This window comes from Vombatus ursinus, unplaced genomic scaffold, assembly GCF_900497805.2.
Source record: "Vombatus ursinus unplaced genomic scaffold, bare-nosed wombat genome assembly UNPS02014779.1, whole genome shotgun sequence".
NCBI classification, from domain to species: Eukaryota; Metazoa; Chordata; class Mammalia; order Diprotodontia; family Vombatidae; genus Vombatus; species Vombatus ursinus.
Genome location: NW_020954557.1, coordinates 58296631 through 58316721, shown reverse-complemented (window position 1 = coordinate 58316721; position 20091 = coordinate 58296631). Strand labels below are relative to the sequence as shown.

The following is a 20091-nucleotide window of genomic DNA, read 5'->3' as shown; positions in this document are numbered from 1 at the left end:
TACTAAAATAAACCTGTTCAGGGGAACAGCTACTAGATGAATTTAAGGATTTTTATGCACCTTATAGAACTTATAGCAAAAATAGTTTTAGTTGATTTCATTATAAATAACGTTTTCAAGAACCTGTGCAAAACTGTCAATAATTTCTAAAGCACAATTGATCAGAAAAATCCATGATTGTTTCAGCCTTCACACCCTTCTTCAGGTAAGGACACTCCTCTATACATCTGGAAGAGAAAAGTCAAAGAAAGAAAAAGGAGAATTGCTTTGTAGACTTGATAAAGTATAAAACGAAGTGTTTAACCTGTTTCTCATTAAAAAAAAACCACAGTTTTGGGAAAAGTCATGCATTTCAGGCATGGGAGCTCAACTGGACAGAGGAAAACCAATTCCAGAGTTAAAGATACCATCATTGGATAACATGTTGCCTCTGATTTTTCATTTAAAATCCTGGGCTTGTTAAGAACATTTTCCCCCCTCTCACCAAACATGAAGCACTCATGGAGGGCTTTAGAGATAAAATGTAACATAACAAAAACACAAAAGCCAGTGCAAATCAAAAACTGAGGTGTCAGGTGCTCCACACAGCTTGTATTTTATTATAACCTATTATGTTGAAAAATAAAATGCCAGGTAGAATTATTTGCTCTCAAATGCACTTTGTCAATTTTAGATATAGCTCTATGATCCTATAATCAGAAGCTACCTGGCTACATTCAGTTTGGGATACACAACCTTCAAGATCTTACCCAAGGCTGTTTATAGTGATTTCTTGTCAGAATGTGGTTAAGTTTGCAATGTAACATTTAAAAATCGGTGTAGATTTGATGTACTGATCACTATGGTAGCACAGAATATGTGTGACGTTCTCTGTCAGTCAACTCCACAAACCCATACAGTGTGTTGAGTGATTTCTTGTGTTATATGTGAAATGTGAGTTGTACATGTTACACGAAATAGAAAATATTGACAGAGTAGTAATGAATGTGATATTTTACCCCCAGAAATAACATAAAATAGGGGTTTAGATGTATGGTAACCTAAATAGTCTGATGCACAAAGATTCCACATGGGCTCAAATTAAACCTTTATTCAACCATACTCCCTCACTTCTGCTCTTCAGTAGAAATGGCTGAAACACTTTATTTGGAATAAAGGTATCTCTGTAATCTGATGTTTCATTGTGTTAAGCAGGTGACCCTGGGATTTTGAAGACCAGAGTGCAGAACCTAGCAGGTTCCATCAAACTGAAAAGGCTTTGAGTTCAAGGCCAACAGGTAAGTGCTTAATAAATGCTTATTTATTAAGACTGATTATATGTCTGCTCTCAGAGATCAGGCTATGGTCCATCACCAAATGGTTTCCCACCAGAAAATGAGTATTTTTTTGGTGATGGCAACTCATCAAATGGACAAATATAAAAAATGACCTTCAGTCCTTTGTACCCATAGTGATTAGTGCAGATTGGAGGAAAAATGGGAAGAAGAATAGTTATTTTATCATTAAAAAACAATTTCCCTCATCTATAGGGATAGGGAATATACCTGTGATTTCACTAGCATAGGGAACTAATCAATGGTGAGGAAACTCCTTCCAGTACTATAGGTTGCCACCTTCTTTTCAATTTATATTCTTAGGGTGTTACTACCTAGAGCATTGAGAGGTTAAGTAATCTGCCCAGGTTCATATAATAAGTGGCAGGAATTGAACCAGATCTTATTGACTTGGAGGTCATTTCTCTACTATATCATGTAGTTTTATTTCACTAATGGTGCTCTTAATTTATGATCTTTTCCTAATGACCAACAAGCAGAGGAACTAAACACAACCATAATGACATCATCAATAAAGGTAGAAGACAAAGAAATTGTAGCTAAATTGAAGGTTCTCTAAAGGTTCTAAAAGAATTGGGTTAATTGTAGGTTCAAAGGTGGCATGAAATATTTCAAGGCATGCTTAGTTATCTCATCTTGTAATGCTTTTTATGGATTTAATCAGACCAATGATCATAAAAATATTGCTGCTCATGTGCCAGCATCAGTTGTAGAGATTGAAGAGAGAGCAAGATTCTTTAAAGAACTTGACAAACTGCTCTGAACTAAGATGATATATACTACGGTATCAGGTAAATGGAGTATCTGAGCACCTTGGGTAACAACAAAGATCACGTTGGAATATATGGCACTGGAACAGGAAACAAAACTCACTAGCCTCATGCTGGTTCATAATGTAATGCTTCCTTCAAGAAGAAAGTTGGGAAGAATTTAATGTGGTGAACACTGATCACAATAAGAAAATCTAAAACTGATTTTGTCTCAATAGTCAGTGAACAATCAAAAGTGGTAAAGCCTTTTTAGCTCTTTAGAACTTGGTAGATTAGAGAGAAAGTAAAAACCAATACCAAAATAGAAGAAAAGGTATCCCAATAGATAATACTATCAGAAAGGGGATTGATTCAGAGAGCAGATTTATACATATGTATATATCTATATCTATCTTTAGTGAGAGAGAGAGAGAGAGAGAGAGAGAGAGAGAGAATTGCCTATGCAGGAATATGTTTTGCTTGACTATATTTGTCACTTACTCTTTCTTTTTTGATTCAGGTAAGAGATGGAAGAGAGAGAAGGTAGATTTTGGTTAGGTAAGATAAAATAAAGACATTGATTGTGTCATCATCATTTCTTAGTGCAGTTTAAGCACTCCTAAACAGACTACTGAGCATCTTAATCTACCCTCCATCAGCAAACACTCAATCTTCTGGTTGATAAGGGAGATAGGACAACATGGTTTAGAGGACAAATTTGTGAGCAAAGATGATGAAGGAAGATGATGATGGAAGACTATTGGTGGTATTATCTCTAAAAACAAAAATGGTTGAGAACAAAAAGAGCCAACAGAGACCTTAGTAAGAAATTTAGCTAAGTGTGATGATGATGATGATGATGATAACTAGCATTTATTTAATGATTTGAGGGTTGCAAAGCACTTTACAAATATCTCATTTGATCCTCATAACAATTCTTCGGGGAAGATGCTATTATTATCATCCCCATTTTAGAGATTAGTAAACTGAGGCAAATAGAGGTTAAGCAACTTGTCCAGTGTCACATAGCTAGTAATGTCTGAGGCAGAAACAAACTCTAAGTCTAGCACTCTATCTATCCACTGTGTCACCTAGCTGCCTAAATCATTCTGAGAACATGTAGGATGACAGACTCCAAATGGAATACACCTGTTGCCTTTTCATAGCGATCTATTTTAATTGATAATGAGAGTAGAACTACACACATTTGGATTTACTTCTTGATACATAATAATGAGAAAATTGCAATGGCACTAAAGAAATGAGATTAGCAAAAGTGATTGGACTTGACCAAATATATATGGAAGAAATCTGTGATGAAGGAAACAATTTAAAAAGAGAGATTGTGTTTTCAAGATATTTCAAAGCGAGGAAGATTACAAAAGAATAGAAAAGACCAGAGATGATATTTTTGTGCACACAGACACAAACACACACACACACGTAACCTAGAAAAACATCGACAATACCTTCTTATTTTCTTATTTCTGGAAAATCATAGTAAGAGTAAACATCAATGATATCATTGATGAAAGAATTGGAATAGAACAACAGGTAGGCTTTTCTAGATAATTTTTTACAGAGGAACACATCTTTATAGTTACATAACTACTGGAGAGATAAAGAGAATATAAGATACTATTGTCTACTCTGTAGTGATTTTTAAACAATCAGCTTCGAAGGCTTGTCTCAAACAAGGTTTATCCCATGTACAAGCTAAAACTATATAAGATCTTAAAACTTATATAATACCCTGAGGTATTCACGAGTGTCAGAAGATGTCTTGAATAGAGTTCAAAGTAAAGATTTCCTTTTGATGGCAAGGTTCTCTCCAAAGGTTCTGAATTGCACTGTACAAAACACATTAAATTCCTTAATAATAAAAAGTCTTCTCAGTGAAATCCACAGTAATGGAAAAGAGATTAGTCTACCTATCCAAACTGGAAAAACCAAGTGGATATAAAACCAGTTTGCCCAGATTATGCTGTGACGCTAGACAGCTAGCTAGGTGTATAGTTCTGTATATGTTAGGTCCTGATGATGGACAATGAGTTGACCTCAGAACTGATTGGGCATGATAACATCTGGGAAAACACAGTGCTTTAAATAATGCCACTGAATCCCATCTATTTAATACTGATATAATACCAGATTAGCTGTATGTGTGAATCACTGTATCAAATCAATCAAGTTGCAAGCAAACCACAAGGCAATGAAGAGATGCATGACAGGTGCAAGGAGACTACAGCATTACCCATGATGACTTGCACATGAGAAACGGCAAAGAACATCATTAAGGAGACGTATGAGCATAAAAGGAGGCAATGAGGTCATGTGAAATGAATGAGAAAACAGATGGACAACCTGAGTACTCCACTGGCTTGCATGAAATAGTAAAAGAATCAGAGAAAGGCTTCCAACATTGAGGTAGATTCCTCAAGGAGTATCTATGGAAGGATAGGGCTAGAAGTATAGAGTATGAGAAGGAAAAGAGGGTGTGTAATCTTCATCAGTGGAAGAAGAGACAAACCCTGATAAAAATCAGAAATTCCATGAAGTAGTATGGAAGTCATTTGAGCCTAATTTTAAGTGTGTCGGAATCTGCTTTGCAGACTGAGGATCTCCTACTTAGCCTTTGATTTAATATGGATATATACAAAGACAGATAACCTCCAAATATGTAATATGAGCATGGAAATATCAACACTAAAATGAGTTTGATGTGAAAATGGAAAACATATCTTTCCTTATGACATAAGGAAAATATATAGACATCTAGTACATGTCTATCAAATTCTTTCAATGGACACATCACACATGTAACAAATGAGCTTTTTCTTATTACAGAGACACATCAATCTGTTTATCTGTAAAAATCAGTGATGCCAAAACCTCTGAATTTTTGGTAACATTTAAAAATGTAAGTTATGGCCAATTCTATTATGAGAAAGATGCTATAAGGCATTTACAAAAAAAATTTTGGTCCTAGAGTGATAGCAGACTTTTCCACATACCTCACAGTTACTTATTTTGTTGATAGGTATATGGAGAATGATCACTGGACGTCTCTACGGCAACCTGTTGCTGACCACTTGCCTCCTATAACAAAGCAGACTGGATATGAGACATGTATTAGATGAAATCCTATTATCAAACTGACTGTTTGAGTCCAAATGTCAAAAGCACTAACCCAATGCAAGAACTATTTCATGAGTGATGTAACTTTCATGTGCCCCTTATATTCTTATTTGCCCTGAAAGAATTCATTTTCTGCTCCCATAGGCAGCAGGCAGTCCTCTACTAAGATACTAACAGATTTAAAATTTTAGCCTTTATATTCCATCTACCCTTTAATACTCTTGGCACCTTGAGGGAAAAAATCCTTAAGTGTTAGAGACAGTATCTTTTCTATTCGTTGTATTTGAACTAGCCACATGTTTAAGCCAATCAGAATAAAGGAAGTGTGATGCATCATAGCATCAGCCATCTTTGGGGGTAAGTGCTTCTGTCATCTAACCATATTTGGCAGGGTGAATTTTGTGGCAATTGATAAGATTAATGTGGCAGAGGGGTTCTAATGTTACTAATACCTGCTTTCCTTTGTGCCACATATGTTGTTAAATTGTTATGGAAATCTGTATTATTAATATTATTATGATACTTAAGACAAAAAGGATATGAAAGAGAATCAAGGCAGACTTGGGGCTTTAAGTTTAATTTGCAAGTCTGGATTAGATGATATCTTTTTTAATTATTCAAATTGCCCAAGATTTTTGGGTTTCCATCTTGGTGAAGTATGCTCTTATTTTTCTCCTACACCAAGAATTAGCAGTTGTTATTTAGCCACAGAAGTACTCCCTCTCTTTAGATGTGGTTTGTTCTTTATTCACTTTGTAATTTTTTAAGAGTCCAGTTTTCTCTATTCTGTTACATATCTTAAAATTTTCCTTTGAGTCATTTTAGTCTAAGTCAATTAATGATGATGATTGTCTGCAGCATGGAAATATTTAATGGTGAAATTCTAAACTCCAGATATGACAGTGTGCCTGGGGTATAGCTTTATAGAAGAAAAGACATAGGCTTAAATAGATGTGCAAAGTGCTACAATCCCTGAAATCACTTCTGGGAAATTTAGATAGATGTTCTGCCTGGATGACATTCCATCAATAATCAATGAGTCAGGGTATTATATTTCTTAGATGAAAATTCTACTCTAGCTGCACATTTCTCCTAAATCAAATTCTCTTTCAGAGTCTTCAACTTGAGATCAATCTTCTTTTGATCATTACTAATTTACCCACTTCCAAAACTACCCATTACAACAATGGCCATTTAATGGGATTACCCACCTCAACGGGAACAGCTGCTGTCTGAACATGTGTATACTGGGGTATATAGGCTCCTTGCATAGCTGTTGTGGCAGGCATGTACTGAAAGGAAGAAAGAGTAAAGTTTGGGTATGAAATCTAGTGTGAAATTTGGAGCACCTGGGACAATCTGAGATTTGAAATAAAGCATTCGGTACCCTGTTTGGGAGAAGTGTTCCCAAAGTCTTGCTCTTCCAAAGAGTAAAAGGTAATGTAGAAAGGTGAAGTGTATGTTTCCTAGTTTTAAACTTTTTAAACAAAATCTAAAATTCTGTCCTTGGTAGTAATTTCTACACAGAAACCACCTTTGTGAAACCCATTATAGGTTTCACTTCCTCAGCAATTCAGTATCACTAGTATGTAATGATAGAGATTCCTCCCCCAACCAAGGACCTCCCTAATTTCCTCTTAGAGGCCCATAAGATAGTTCTATGGCAAACACTGGTGCCTCAATTGTTTAGGGACATGGGAAATAAGTGGTTTATTGGTTCCCTCACAGGTTTCTGAAGAACAGGGATCTGAGCTCTGTTTCTGACCTTTGGGCTTCTCAAGCTGTGTTTCCTCAAAAGTGAGAGTGCTTTTTTATCAACATCAGTCCCTGTTAGGAGCGACAGAGGGGAGTGTGTGTGGCCCATGCTTCAGAAGAAGCTGTTTATTGGCTCTGAAGTTGGAAATGGAAAAATCCAGGGCCCCTTCCCTTTAACTTTACATCCCATCCCGGTCTGTGGTGGCTTTAGCCACTATTCTTTGAAAACTGTCTTCATCTTATTTCTAGTTAAGTACCTTTTTTCAGGGAATGTATCCTCCAATCTAACCTTCCCCTTGTACTCTGGCCTAATGTCAAGCCATCAAGGCGAATGTCCATGAAACTATGCCTTCTCCCTTCTTTCTTCTGCCTCTTAGGAAGCTGTTTGGTGCCTGTCCAAGTCCTGGATCTTTGTTGATTAAGAAAACCGACCAGGCCCCGCAGAGAATGGGGAAATGAGATGCCACCGAAAATCCTATTCCCTCAGATTCTCCTATTCCTCAAAAAGAAGAAACTAAGTGGGTGAGAGGGAGTTTCCAGCCTTCTTTTCTGGGCCTCATCATTATTTTTTGATAATCAGATTGGATAAGGAGCAAATGTGTATCCCCTTTACTTCCCTACTCAACAGGGTTGCAAAGGTGAAAGTATTCATTCACAGGCTCTATATTTTGGTCAAGGAAAAATATCCAGGATTGACTTCAATTCATTCAGTCAACAAATATTTATTGAGTGCCTATTATGTGCAAAGTGCTGTGGGAAATACAAAGATGGGCTAGGACAGGATCCCTGCTCTCAAGGAGCTTACAATCTAATGGGGGTGTGGGCAGGGGAATACAGACTGCAGGGAGTTATTCTCTTTGTGGGCCCAGCCCTCATTAGCCTATACACAGCATTATATTAAGTTTCCACCTACTGTTCCAGTATTGCCTAGTGAAAGATGACTCATCTGTTGGGCCAGAGGGCTGATCATTGATGTAGGCTGTAGTGACATAGTATGGTCCATGGAGGGAGTTAACACAGCACCCTAGATGAGGAGAAAGACAGAAGCACAACAACAACAACAAAAAAAATCTGAATGACAGGTGAGAATTTGTAGACACCTTTAGTATTAGACAAAGAAGCCCCCTTAATTTGTTGGAGTAGTAGACAAAACAACAATGCAGGTGTCTGGGGCAGCCTGAAAAATTTTGTTCTTGTTTCATGAATTCAAGTGCCGGCTTCATCAGTTTTTTTTTCTGAAAGCATCGGATGAAGCTTTTTCAGTAGCGATCACCTAGCACACACACACTGGCAGAAGGTCCCTCTTCTCAAGGTCAGGAGGCATCACCCCTTACTCCCTCTCTTTTACACTCAATCAAAGAACACTAGTCTTTATATACTAGATACTCCAAAATCAGAAAGGGAAAAAAAACTCTAGATATTCTCCTCTTCTTGGAGGTAAAGGAACCTGGAGTTCAGTGTGCTTATAAATGAACAATCTTTCCTCTACATTTTGCACTCAACTAAAAAACAGAGCTTGCTTATGTGTACAGATAAAACAGTATAGAACAAATCACGTTCACAGGCTGTACAAGACTTTGCTTGGTACTCAATCAGAAAATGACAGATCAACCTCTCCCCCTTTTCAGTGTTTTGGATTTGCCATCATATTGTGTTAGCTATATACATTTAAACACATATTTGATGGTAGAATATTTTCTGGTACTTTAGCTACCTTTAGGAGATCTTCAAGAATAAATAAGATGGGAAAATGGGTGTGTTTCCTCAGAAACTTTCTTTCTAATCTCCCTAAGACTCAACCTGAATCCATGAGATACATACATATTCCCCTTTTCTCTAAAATGGCTGAAGAGTTGAAAAATACTAGCTATAGCTATGGGCTAGAGAGTAATGTTAACCTTAAAGAATACTTGAAGGACAATTTTCCCTACTGGTTTTTTTCCTAAAAAAAAAAAAAAAAGGAAAAATAAAAGGTAGAGGAACAAAAGGCATGTGACCAGTTTAAATGGAAATAATTCTGAAGCACAGGCTATGCTGAAGGAATTTCCTGTTCTGGTTTCTCATTTAGCTGGATGATTGATAAAAGCTGCTGAACCAGGAAATCCCAAACTCAAAAGTGGGCCCTTTTAAAAACTTTCTGTAGATGGTAAGGGTTCCCGGCACCTCTCAGGGCATCCTTCTCTGGGCATTATCTTTGTAAAACTGTATATGTCTCTTAGGTCACATTTCTGCTCTTAAACGTTTCAATTACTCTCTAGCTGCTGGCTGCCCTTTCAGTGCTCTATACTCAGCAGATATCTAATAAAGGATTTTTAAACTATATCCACCATATACCACCCCCCACCCTCAATTATGGCTTTTCATTTACTAAAAAAATGTTGCCACTGTTTGCAACTTACCATAGGAAAGGTAAGTGGCATGGCTGACATTTCCTAGATTTATTCTGAATATTTACAATTTGCTTTAAGTATTCATTATAATAAGAGCTGTTACATCTGATGTAACACTAAGCATACATAAGTATGTAACATATATAAGTATAAAGCTTATATGTATCACGATAAATTTTGCTATTCAAATAAATTCAGTTGAGGAAAAAAGAGCAGAATAAAGTACGATTTCCTCAAATGTGAAACCTCTTATATTTTTATAAATGGGAAATTTAATTTGACTCTTATCTCTTTTAAAAAATCAAATTAAGACATGACAGTGTGTATTACAGAACATTATTATTAATTTTCATTGTATGTAAACACATTTTCCAGATTCCAATATTGTCCACGTGCAATAGTTTGCCCAAGAACATGTTACAGAAATAAAAAGAGAAACTTACAGGGTGCTGCAAGATGTATGGTTGAGGCTGCATCCACGACGGACTCTGCACCTATAAAAGAAAAAAGGCATTTTGAAAAACAAAACAAAACATATTTACTGATTTTCACTGACACCTGATTCATCTAGTACTGTTTAAAAAATAAAAACATATTCCAACAAAAAATACTGAAATAATACTATTAGTTATTTGCAGATCCATTCTGGATCCCTTGAAATGTTTTTTTAATTAATTAATTTTTAGTTTTCAACAATCACTTCCATAAGCTTTTGAGTTTTAAATTTTCTCCCTCTCTTTCTCTGCCTCCCTCCCCAAGCTGGCATACAATCTGATATAGGCTCTACATATATATATTCCTATTAAACATATTTTCATATTAGTCATGTTGTAAAGAAGAATTAGAACCAATAGGAGGAATCACAAGAAAGAAGAAACAACACAGAAGAGAAAGTGTTTTTTTTTTTAATGTCTACATTTAGATACCATTAAAGTATTTCAATGCTCTAAATACACTATAAAGAAAATTTTATTTCTTGTACTGGTTTTATTTACTTTATCCTTCCTGAGCTCACAGCAACAGTATTGACTCTGAACTCACTTAAGCAAGTAGGCTGAAGTTTCCAGGACGGTGTATACAATTTAAAGCATGGCACATGATGGGAAAAACTAGGCCCTAAAATTATATTAATATAAGTGATTTCACCCTTGGTTTCCCACCCCAGCCAAGATATGTATTCAACATTATCTCAGAGGATTTTGAGATTCTGATGTGTGTAATCCAAAAACATTTCTTCCCCAAAATACATAACATTTATTGAACCAGCTTTAATTAAACCAGAGGGAAAAAATCACAAATCTCTTCAAGTTCTTGCTGTTTATCTGCATTCATTCACTTTTATTCATTAGAAAAAATATCTGTTGAGTACCTACGTGCAAGATACTCATTCCTAGATCACCTGGTGACATATATTATTATTTGAGACTTCTGTTGGTTATATTCATTTTGAATGCTTAACACAATTAATTTTTGAAGAACTGCTCACTGTAAATGCACAAACATTGCCCCCTCCCATCATGTTTGATTTTGACAACCGACACATTACACCTCAACATAAACTAGTCATGCAAGTATGTTTGCTTTGATAAAAACAGCTGATGTCAAGTTCCCTTATCAAGTGAGGAATGCTTCTGAAATCACTCCTAATTATCAATGATTTCTAATCACTCCAGAAACTAAGAATCTGTGCTTAAGAAAGAATTTAAACTCTGAAATACAGCTCTGAAGCCTTATGGCCAAGGCTCTGGATTGTGCAAGTACCACAAGTTTCTAGATTCAGTCTCTAAAGCAAGCAAGAAAAGTGGCTCATAGAATTAGAGCTAAATGAGTTCTTTTAGGCCATAGAGTCCAAGCACTCATTCACAGACAGACTCAGTGATTTTTCAGGTTCACATAGCTAATATTCGAGGTCACATCTGAATCCAGGTCTTGACTCAAAGTCCAGTGCCTTATCTACTGTTCCACATTGCTTCTATCCATCATGAAAAAACCAAGCAATCCCCTCTTGATTCCAAAGGCTTCCTTGATTATATACATGCTCAAGTTGCTTCTAAGCTTCTTTCTTAAGAGTAAACCCCTTCTACAGCCCACTCCACTCTCATTACCTAAAATTAGAAGGTCTGTGAATGGCTGTGGGCAAAGTGTTTTGAGATTAACTTGGTAATGAGGCCCTAAGATTCATTTGCTCTGTCTTTGTTCCCCAGCTAAGGCTGATTAAAGTTAAGTGCTTCTGGCTTATTAACATTAAGTTATCTGGAATGGAGCCTTTTCCCCATTAGGGTATTGGTGGTGTCTCCTTGATGCCAATTTCTCAAATCCAGTTGCTGTTCATGGTAGTTTGATGGGGAAAGGTCTAATCTGACATGAATTGCTTGTAATTGCAGAACCTTCACTGTTGTAGTTCATCCAGAGGCTAATAGCTACAGGAGCTAATTTGGGCCAGATCCTTCCATTTTTACTATGGTTCAATGGATTGAGAGAATTAGAAGGCTGCCAAGTCAGGGGCTACAATATCAAATCGCTGTTCAATATCAAATCTCTGTTCAAATTCAAACAACAAATTAGCATTAGTCTTTTAATTCTCTGTTTCTTAATTTTTTCAGGTATAAAATGGGAAACATTAGCCAGAGTTTCTGTTCAATGTATGAAATAATAAGAAAGTTTTATTTCCACCACGTTTTCAAATGTAGTTCTCTAGATGCCAAATGAAAAATGCGTTTTAGGGAAGAATAAGATACTCAGAATAAAATAATACATAGGGTAGCAGTCATAGGAAAGTGTTTTGTTTCTAATCAGTTCTACTATTGACACCTTTTTATTAATTCTTTTGTCTTATTAAATTATCTGGTGACCAAAATGCACTTTTAAAACAAAAACAAAGTAGTGGGGAGATACTTTAATGGTTCTAAATGTTATCAACTGGAATGATTTACACTCCTGTATATTTTCATTTATTTGAGAATTAATTCTATAATACATGTGAGAAACATACTTATGGAATTTTTCTTATCTCCATTTGCAGTGATATACTTTAAAATAATAGACCTTCTTAGTAAAGATAAAAGAAAAAAAGGTCCTTTTAGAGATTAAACTGTGTAAATAATTATGAGAAAAACACCTAAGTGCAGTGTTTGTTTATAATTCTTATTAAGTCTTACAAAAAAAAGTTGAGAGTAGTTAATATAGACTTCATAGTGGAATCCCATTCAACAATCATTTATCGAATATCTTCTGTGTGTGAAGGAAACTGAAATACTAGTATAAGTATTTGAAATAATTCATTGATTTCTCCCTCCCATCATTCTATAACAAAAAAAAAATTAAACTGTTAAATACACAGCCATGCGCTAGGCATGGGGGAGATAAATAATAAGACCCAGTCTCTTTCTCTTATGCATTTATCATATTCTGTTTTGTATCATGATTTTTGCATAATGGTTTTATTTCTATTATTAGACTATAAGCTCTGGGAGGACAAACAGAGTGCTGTGAGAAGTTTGGAGGAATAATGAGATTGATATAGGAATCAAGAATGGCTTCCTGGAAGAGGCAATGTGTGAGCTAAGTGTTAAAGGAAGTCTAACAGGAGAAAAGGAGAGCATTCCAGGTACAGGGAACTGTATAAGCAAAAACACAGATGTAAGAAAGCACGGGACGTGTTTGGAGTATGGTGAGTATTCCAGGTTGCTTAAGTGTACATAGTACATGAAGGGAAGTGGTGTGAGATAAAGCTCCAAAGCTAGATTGGAAACAACATAAGTGGAATGCAAAACTAAGGAACCTGGACTTTACTTGTTTGGAACTGGGAAACTACTGAAGATTTTTTAGAAGAGAAGTGATGTGAGCAGATCTACATATTTAGGAGATTACTCTGACATCAGTTATAGGATGGATTGAGCAAGGATGGTGATGGAAATGAGGGAAGGACATATATGAGAATTATTACACATGAACTGATGGGACTTACAAGGGACTAGACGTGGAACAAAGAGTTATGGAGAAGGCAAAGTTGAGTCAGAGGTTAAGAGCATGGGTAACTGAAAGAATAATGGTACTATTAAATATGACTAAGGGAGTCAGAAATAAGAAAAAGTTTTGGAGGAAATATGAGTTTGGCTTTATACATGCTTAATTTCAGGTACTAGCCAGACATAAAAATTATGATATGTAATAGGTCATTGGAAATACAAGGCAAAGTGACTAAAGTGAGAGGAGGGAAGAAAGAGAGAAAGACAGAGAAAGAGAGAGAGAGGCAGACAGACAGACAGACACAGACAGACAGAGAGAGACAGACATAGACACAGAGAGAGAGAAAGGACACTGAATTTGCAAGTCAACTACGTGGAGGTTGAAAATTAAAATCAAGATAATAGATGAAATTGTTAAGGAACAGGGTGTAATGAGAGGAGACACAGGACTTAGAATTCTGGGGATCCACAACACTCAGATGACACAGGAACCAAGAAGAATTAACTTAGAGAAGTGGAGATTAGAGAGGTAAAAGGAGAATCAGCCGAGTGTAGTGTCATGGGAGCCAAGAGAAGATTATAAGGAAAAAAAGGAGGAGATAAAAGCTACCATTTATACAGTTCTTTAAGGTACACAGAGCACTTTACTTTTATTATCTCATTTGATCTCACGATTACCCTGTCCATACTCTCTCCATTGAAGATGGGGAGCTGAGGCTGAGACAAGTTTAAACGACTTGCCTAGGGTCATACAATTAGTGTCTGAGAATTCTAACTCTGGTCTTTCTGACTGCAAGTCTAGCACTATAATGACCATGTCCCCTAATTGCCTGGGATATTTGATAATGTGAAATATTGCCCAGAAATTAAGGAGGATAAAGTCTAAGAAAAGAGCAATGGACTGTGAGACTGCAGTCAGTGGTGATTGGAGGAAATCACTTCCTGGAGAGTGATGGACAGAAGCCACATTGTAAAGGGTTGGGGAGTAGCTGAGTGGTGAGAGAATGAAGATACAGAGTATAGACTTCTCATCCAGGAAGTTTGTCAGTGAAAGAGGAGAGATAGGATGGTGGTTAGTAGAGATAGGTGGATAACAATGTCAATGGGTGATTGTGGTGGTTTTTGTTTTGAGTATGGGAAACTTGGCATATTTGTAGGCAGTGGGGAAGGATACAGGGGGGAGGAAGAGATTGAAGATTCAAAAAAGAAAAAGGATAATTATTTTAACAAGGTCCTGGTGAAGGTGGCAAGTGATAGAATAAATTAAAAAAAAATAACTCAGGCGAATGGGCAAAGAAGAGCATGTCTTCCTGTCAGCCAGGAAGTAAAAAGAAATGGATAAAAATGCAGAATTTTTAAAAAAAATTCAATTTTATTTTATGTTCACTTCCAAATTCTCTCACTTTCACCTCCCCCATCCATTGAGAAAGCAAGAAAAACAAAACCCATTACATATATGCATAGTAATGCAAAATAATTCCAGCACATACACATTACACATATNTACTTTCACCTCCCCCATCCATTGAGAAAGCAAGAAAAACACAACCCATTACATATATGCATAGTAATGCAAAATAATTCCAGCACATACACATTACACATATGTATATATGCTTCAATCTATCTGGAGGTGGTAACATATTTCATCGTGAGTCCTCTGGAATTGTTGTTGCTTATGTTGTTGATCAGAGATTCTAAGTCTCCAGATTTGTTTGTCTTTACAATATTGTTAATGTATAAACTGCTCATTTGGTTCTGCTCCCTTCCCTTTGCATCAGTTCATATAAATCTTCCCAGGCTTCTCTATAACTGTTACCTTCATCGTTTCTTACAGCGTATAATATTACACTACATTCATATATCATAGCTTGTTCAGCTATTTCCTAAATGATGGGAACCCCTTCAGTTTCCAATTCTTTGCTGAGATGAAGAACTTTTGAAGTCAGGAAAAGGGGATTTGAGGGATCTTAAGTTAGATGGCTTTGAACTTTTTAGTAAAATAGGTGATCTTTCAAGCATGTCTATTTGGGAATTAGGATCAGAGCTTTAAAGAGAAAGGAGAGTTTTGAAAAAGATATTGTGGGCAAGAGATGTGATGAGACATGAATAAAAGATTACTGAGTTCAATGAAGCCCAGGAGGGGTTAAGCAGCATACATTTATAATAGACGAAATCACATGACTTTGTGACTTTAATAAGAGCTCTAGGCTAAGTAGAGAGGTAGGAGAAGCCATAACAGAATGACAAACTGGAAGGAAACGGAAGGGTAGAGGGATTTAAGATTACAATGAGGATAAAGAGTAGGTTCAGCAAAAAGATGAGAAAAGCAGAAGGGCAAGGGATTGTGGTCAGAGAAGGGAATTTCACAGCTTAACATTTTGAATTGACAGTTGTGGTCTAATGTGTGGCCATACTGGTGGATGGTTAAAACTGAGTAAAGAAGGTAATTGGAATTGAGGACATCAAAGAATTGTGAGATCAGGATATTGGAAGGGTCATTAGCACTTCTATTAAAATCACCAAGGATGATGGTGAATCTTGTGGTAGAGAGGAAGAAAGAATATCAATCAAGCACTAAAAAATACTAAACTAAGTAAAGTTGGAGCATTTCTTAATAGATAGATGGCTATGCTAAAAAGAGGGCAGAATGTGATGGCAAGAGTTTCAAGAGAGAAACCGAATGATGTCAGGAAGTGGCAGTGAGACTATAGGGAGCTAGGAATAAGCCAATCCCTATATCCTGATAGGGAGAATAGATTAAAAAGCTACCATTGGATGGGTTTGCCAGCAATATTCTATCTCTTGAAAAATACTTCTTTTTTTTGGCAAGGTAATTGGGGTTTAGTGACTTGCCCAGAGTCACACAGCTAGTGAGTGTTATGTGTCTGAGGCCGGATTTGAACTCAGGTCCCCCTGACTCCAGGGCTGGTGCTCTATCCACTGCGCCACCTAGCTGCCCCCCAAAATACAACTTCTTAGAGACATAAAACCTGAAGAAAGGCCTGAGGATGTATGAAAATTTATTTATAACAGAAAAGGAGTTCCAAAGAGCACAATAGAAAGTTAAGACGTTAGGGAATATAATGACTGGTCTGGCATTTCCCCCCTTACATTCCTTCAGCTGGCATTATTTGATTCATACATGCAGAGCTAACACAGTCTTCAACTTGGAACCAAGCTAGCCCTTAGAAAGGGGAAATATAAGGTCTTCTGGATCTATAGGTCAGAAGCAAATCACCTTTGCTGCTGATCCTCCTTTGATTTCATATCATCATTGAAGCACTTGTCTTCTGCCCTGAGCACTAAGCCTCTACCTTTTACCCTCATCTTGTGTTTTTGTCTTGTGATATACTGTACCTCTCTTAGTATTCTATCCCATATCCCTGTTCCTCTGGGACAAGAACCCTACCTTTTTCTCACCAGTCACCTCAAGGCACAGTGTCCTGACCCAACAAGCCAATTCTCTGGGGAGTAGATCCTTGCTATAGGTAGTGAATAAATATTTACTAAGCACTTGCTATGTGCCAGGCACTGTAAAAAGCACTAGCAATACAAAGAAGGACAAAAGGCAGTCCCTCCCCTTGAGGAGTTCACACTCTAATAGGAGAGGACAACACAGAAAAAAGAAGTTCAAAGAGGTAGGTGGAAGGGTTCCCCACACAGGGTATAATGAAGCCCTGCAGAAAAATAGGAAATGATGAGTTAACTGGTCTGGGCCCCCTCCAATAAAGGATTTGGGGTGGTTCTCTGATGTTCTGCCTTCACCTTCTTCAATCATTGGGAAGATGGGGCCCTAAGGGCAGGGGATACTGAGGAAGTATGACTTCCAAAGTTGATGTGACCTTGCTGGAAGATGAGTTTCTGAAGATGATGATGATGATGATGAAGTCCAGGAGTGCAGCCAGGTGGGAAATTATGAGACAGCTGCCTTGGGCTTCCTCCTTAAAGGAAGGATCTCTCCAATCTGAGGGAGGGAGGAGCCCCAGAGGCAGGGTACCAGATGTCCTACTCCACAGATGTTCACCACCTGCTTTCCAGGGCAATTTTTATTGTTTAAACCTTCCTGATAGTAACGGTCTGCTGCTACACTTTCCTGACAGCCCATTAACCTGGTCAAAAACCCTCCTCAAACCTACCACTAGGATATTCCATTCTGAACAATCCACCCTTCAGTTTCACCTAGGATAGATAGATGTTAATCATATATTGTACTTCCAAGATACTTAACAGTAGAACCCCCATTAGAACAACAACATCAACAAAAAAGGCTAAGGAAAACAGATGCTCTGCATAAAAGTGAGAGAAATTGATTGAAAATCACTGTGTCCATGGGGGATGTTATTTGACCTTCAGTATAAATGAATTAATAGGCATATATTTTAGTCAATTTCTAAATAGGATTTTTTTTTAAGATACAGCCTTTTTTAGGGTCACTTTTTTTTAGGCAATTGGGGTTAAGTGACTTGCCCAGGGTCACACAGTTAGCAAGTGTCAAGTGTTTGGTCTAAGACTGGATTTGAACTCAGGTCCTCCTAACTTCAGGGCTGTTACTCTATCCACTGCACCACCTAGCTGCCCCTTGGGTCACTTTTACATTTCACAACTGTTCATTTAACACTGACTAACAAAGACATGCATATTCTACCCCTTATCCCTTTCACTAGCTCTTTAAACAAGGGGAGAAAGCAACACTGCTTGTAGCAAGGAAAGAAGGTTTTTCTTGAACTGATTCACTCTAAGAAGAATATGCATATTTGTGAAAGTAAGGGCTGTCTAGTACTGTAGATAGTTAAGATCCCTACCAGACTTGAAATTTCAATCATTGATAGGACATCTAGCACACATTCCCTATGCCTCCTAATGACAATTTATGCACAGGTCATCACTCTTCTGCAAAATAGTGGCAATTTATTCTTAATTAAATACCTTCTTTTTGGTCTAGAACTGTGATTTATCAGCATAGGGAGCTCCCTGGTTGAGGAAAATCTCTGTACAACGATGAAGAACAGCAACTATCGACCACCTTAAAGAGTTTCATGGGGGTACCAAGAGGTTAAAATGCACAGGGTCACAGAGCCAGGATGTGTCAGAGGCAAGCTATTCCTGACTCCAAGGTCATGTCCTTTTATCCACTATGACATACATGCATTTCAAGAGACACTTGTGCTGTGTAAAAATAATTTACATTATAACTGACCCCAATTTTAAAGATTTATAAAAACCAATGTAGCAACAAATTTGATTCCATAAGTCAATGGGATGATGCTTATGAAGCCAGAAAGCACAAACCTGGTATGTAGAAACAGGAGAAGCGATATAAGGTGTAATAGATGTTTGAGTGATCATTCGATTTGTAGCAATACTGTAAGGTGAAGGATAAAATCTGGAACAAATGAAAAGCCTTTGTTAAATAATGCTGTACATTTTTATCATTTACTAGGCAAAACTCTGTAGAGTCCTTCACCCCTCCTATTTCCTGTTAAAACAGGAGTTCTAAGGCTGAGGTATAGAATTTGTTTCTAAAAAATTGACAACTGCATTTCAATATAAATATGTACACACACACACACACACACACACACGTGTGCATTGGAAAACATTCAGAGAAGGCATTCATAGGTTTTACCAGACTATTAGAGGGGCTCATTAGCTAAAAATGTTAAGAACTTCTGCCTTAAAGTATCTTAAATACATACCCATTCTGTAAAGCAGCTGTGGTTGGATCATAGGTAAGGGTCATTCCAGCCTATAGTGAGAATAAACATGTAATTGACAATGGAATAATGTACCATATTCTATTTCTTACAATCCTGAAATGCAAAAAACATGTATTGTTCTATATGATTAGGGCATAAGAAATTGCTATTTAATATATTTAATTATTTATGTTTAAAGTGAATAAACATTAACGTTTTCTTCCATTAGCATGTAAGCTCTTTGAGGACAGGGATAATTTTTGGTTTTGTCTTTATATCTTTGCCAGCACAGTGGCTAGCCAATAAGAGATCCTTTTTTTATTTTTGAGCCAGACTTATGATTTAATTGGCACAGAGAATTCCCTGATGAGGAAACACCTTCTATTTGTGAAGATCTACAGATGCTCTTTAACTGATAGCACCCCCATGCAACTCTCTGACTTGCCAAGGGTCACCCAAGGATTAGAAGTCAGAGGTAGGACTTTAATTCTTCTATTTCTAGATCTACGATTCTATGATCCAGATCTTTCTCACTTTGAGTTCAGTTCTCTATCCAGGATGCCATGCTGCCTCTCAGAACAAATAAATACTGAGAAAGAAAAAAAGTAATTACAACAGAATTAAACCAGAGAGTTTCTGAATGACTATTTCCCCTTCTTTCTCATATCAGTCTTTTCAAAGATCCTTTCTATCTCCAAATCTACAATGTTATCACTTTTGTGTCCTCCCTTTGCAATTTCTTAGAGGTTATCCAGTTCACTTTCCTCATTCTGTAGATAAAGAAAGTGAGGTACAGAGTGATTAAATTACTTGCTCAGGGTTTCATAAGCTAGGAAGGATCTGAGAAGGGATTTGAATGCAAGTTTTCCTAGTTCAATGCCCCATCTGCTAGATCTTGTTTCAGTTTAGTATGTACATAACACATAAAGTTAGTAAGCTTAAAGATCTATCAAAGATTTCATCATATAGGAAAATAATTTTCTAAAATAATCTGCAGGGGAGAAAGGAAAAACCGTTCAGTCATAAATGTATCATTGGATTGTCCAGCCCAATTTCTG

The 20091-nt window shown here is 36.9% G+C and overlaps 1 protein-coding gene and 1 long non-coding RNA gene across 3 annotated transcripts in view; one reads left to right on the top strand and one right to left on the bottom strand.

The window, feature by feature from the left end:
• LOC114045665 overlaps positions 1-7866 on the top strand; it is a 133677-nt gene extending 125811 nt beyond the window's left edge. The window contains exons 2-3 of the long non-coding RNA XR_003569417.1: positions 1195-1277; positions 7354-7866. This is a non-coding gene — a long non-coding RNA (uncharacterized LOC114045665). The remainder of the gene's footprint in view (positions 1-1194; positions 1278-7353) is intronic.
• RBMS1 (RNA binding motif single stranded interacting protein 1) overlaps positions 1-20091 on the bottom strand; it is a 255087-nt gene continuing 234996 nt past the window's right edge. For both annotated transcript variants that reach the window (XM_027865728.1, XM_027865729.1), the window contains exons 8-14: positions 19034-19083; positions 18627-18720; positions 9810-9860; positions 7890-8000; positions 6433-6513; positions 5098-5182; positions 1-227 (exon numbers count right to left, since the gene is read on the bottom strand). In XM_027865728.1, coding sequence (XP_027721529.1) covers positions 5105-5182; positions 6433-6513; positions 7890-8000; positions 9810-9860; positions 18627-18720; positions 19034-19083 — 465 coding nt within the window. In that variant the 3' untranslated portion in view covers positions 1-227; positions 5098-5104. The remainder of the gene's footprint in view (positions 228-5097; positions 5183-6432; positions 6514-7889; positions 8001-9809; positions 9861-18626; positions 18721-19033; positions 19084-20091) is intronic.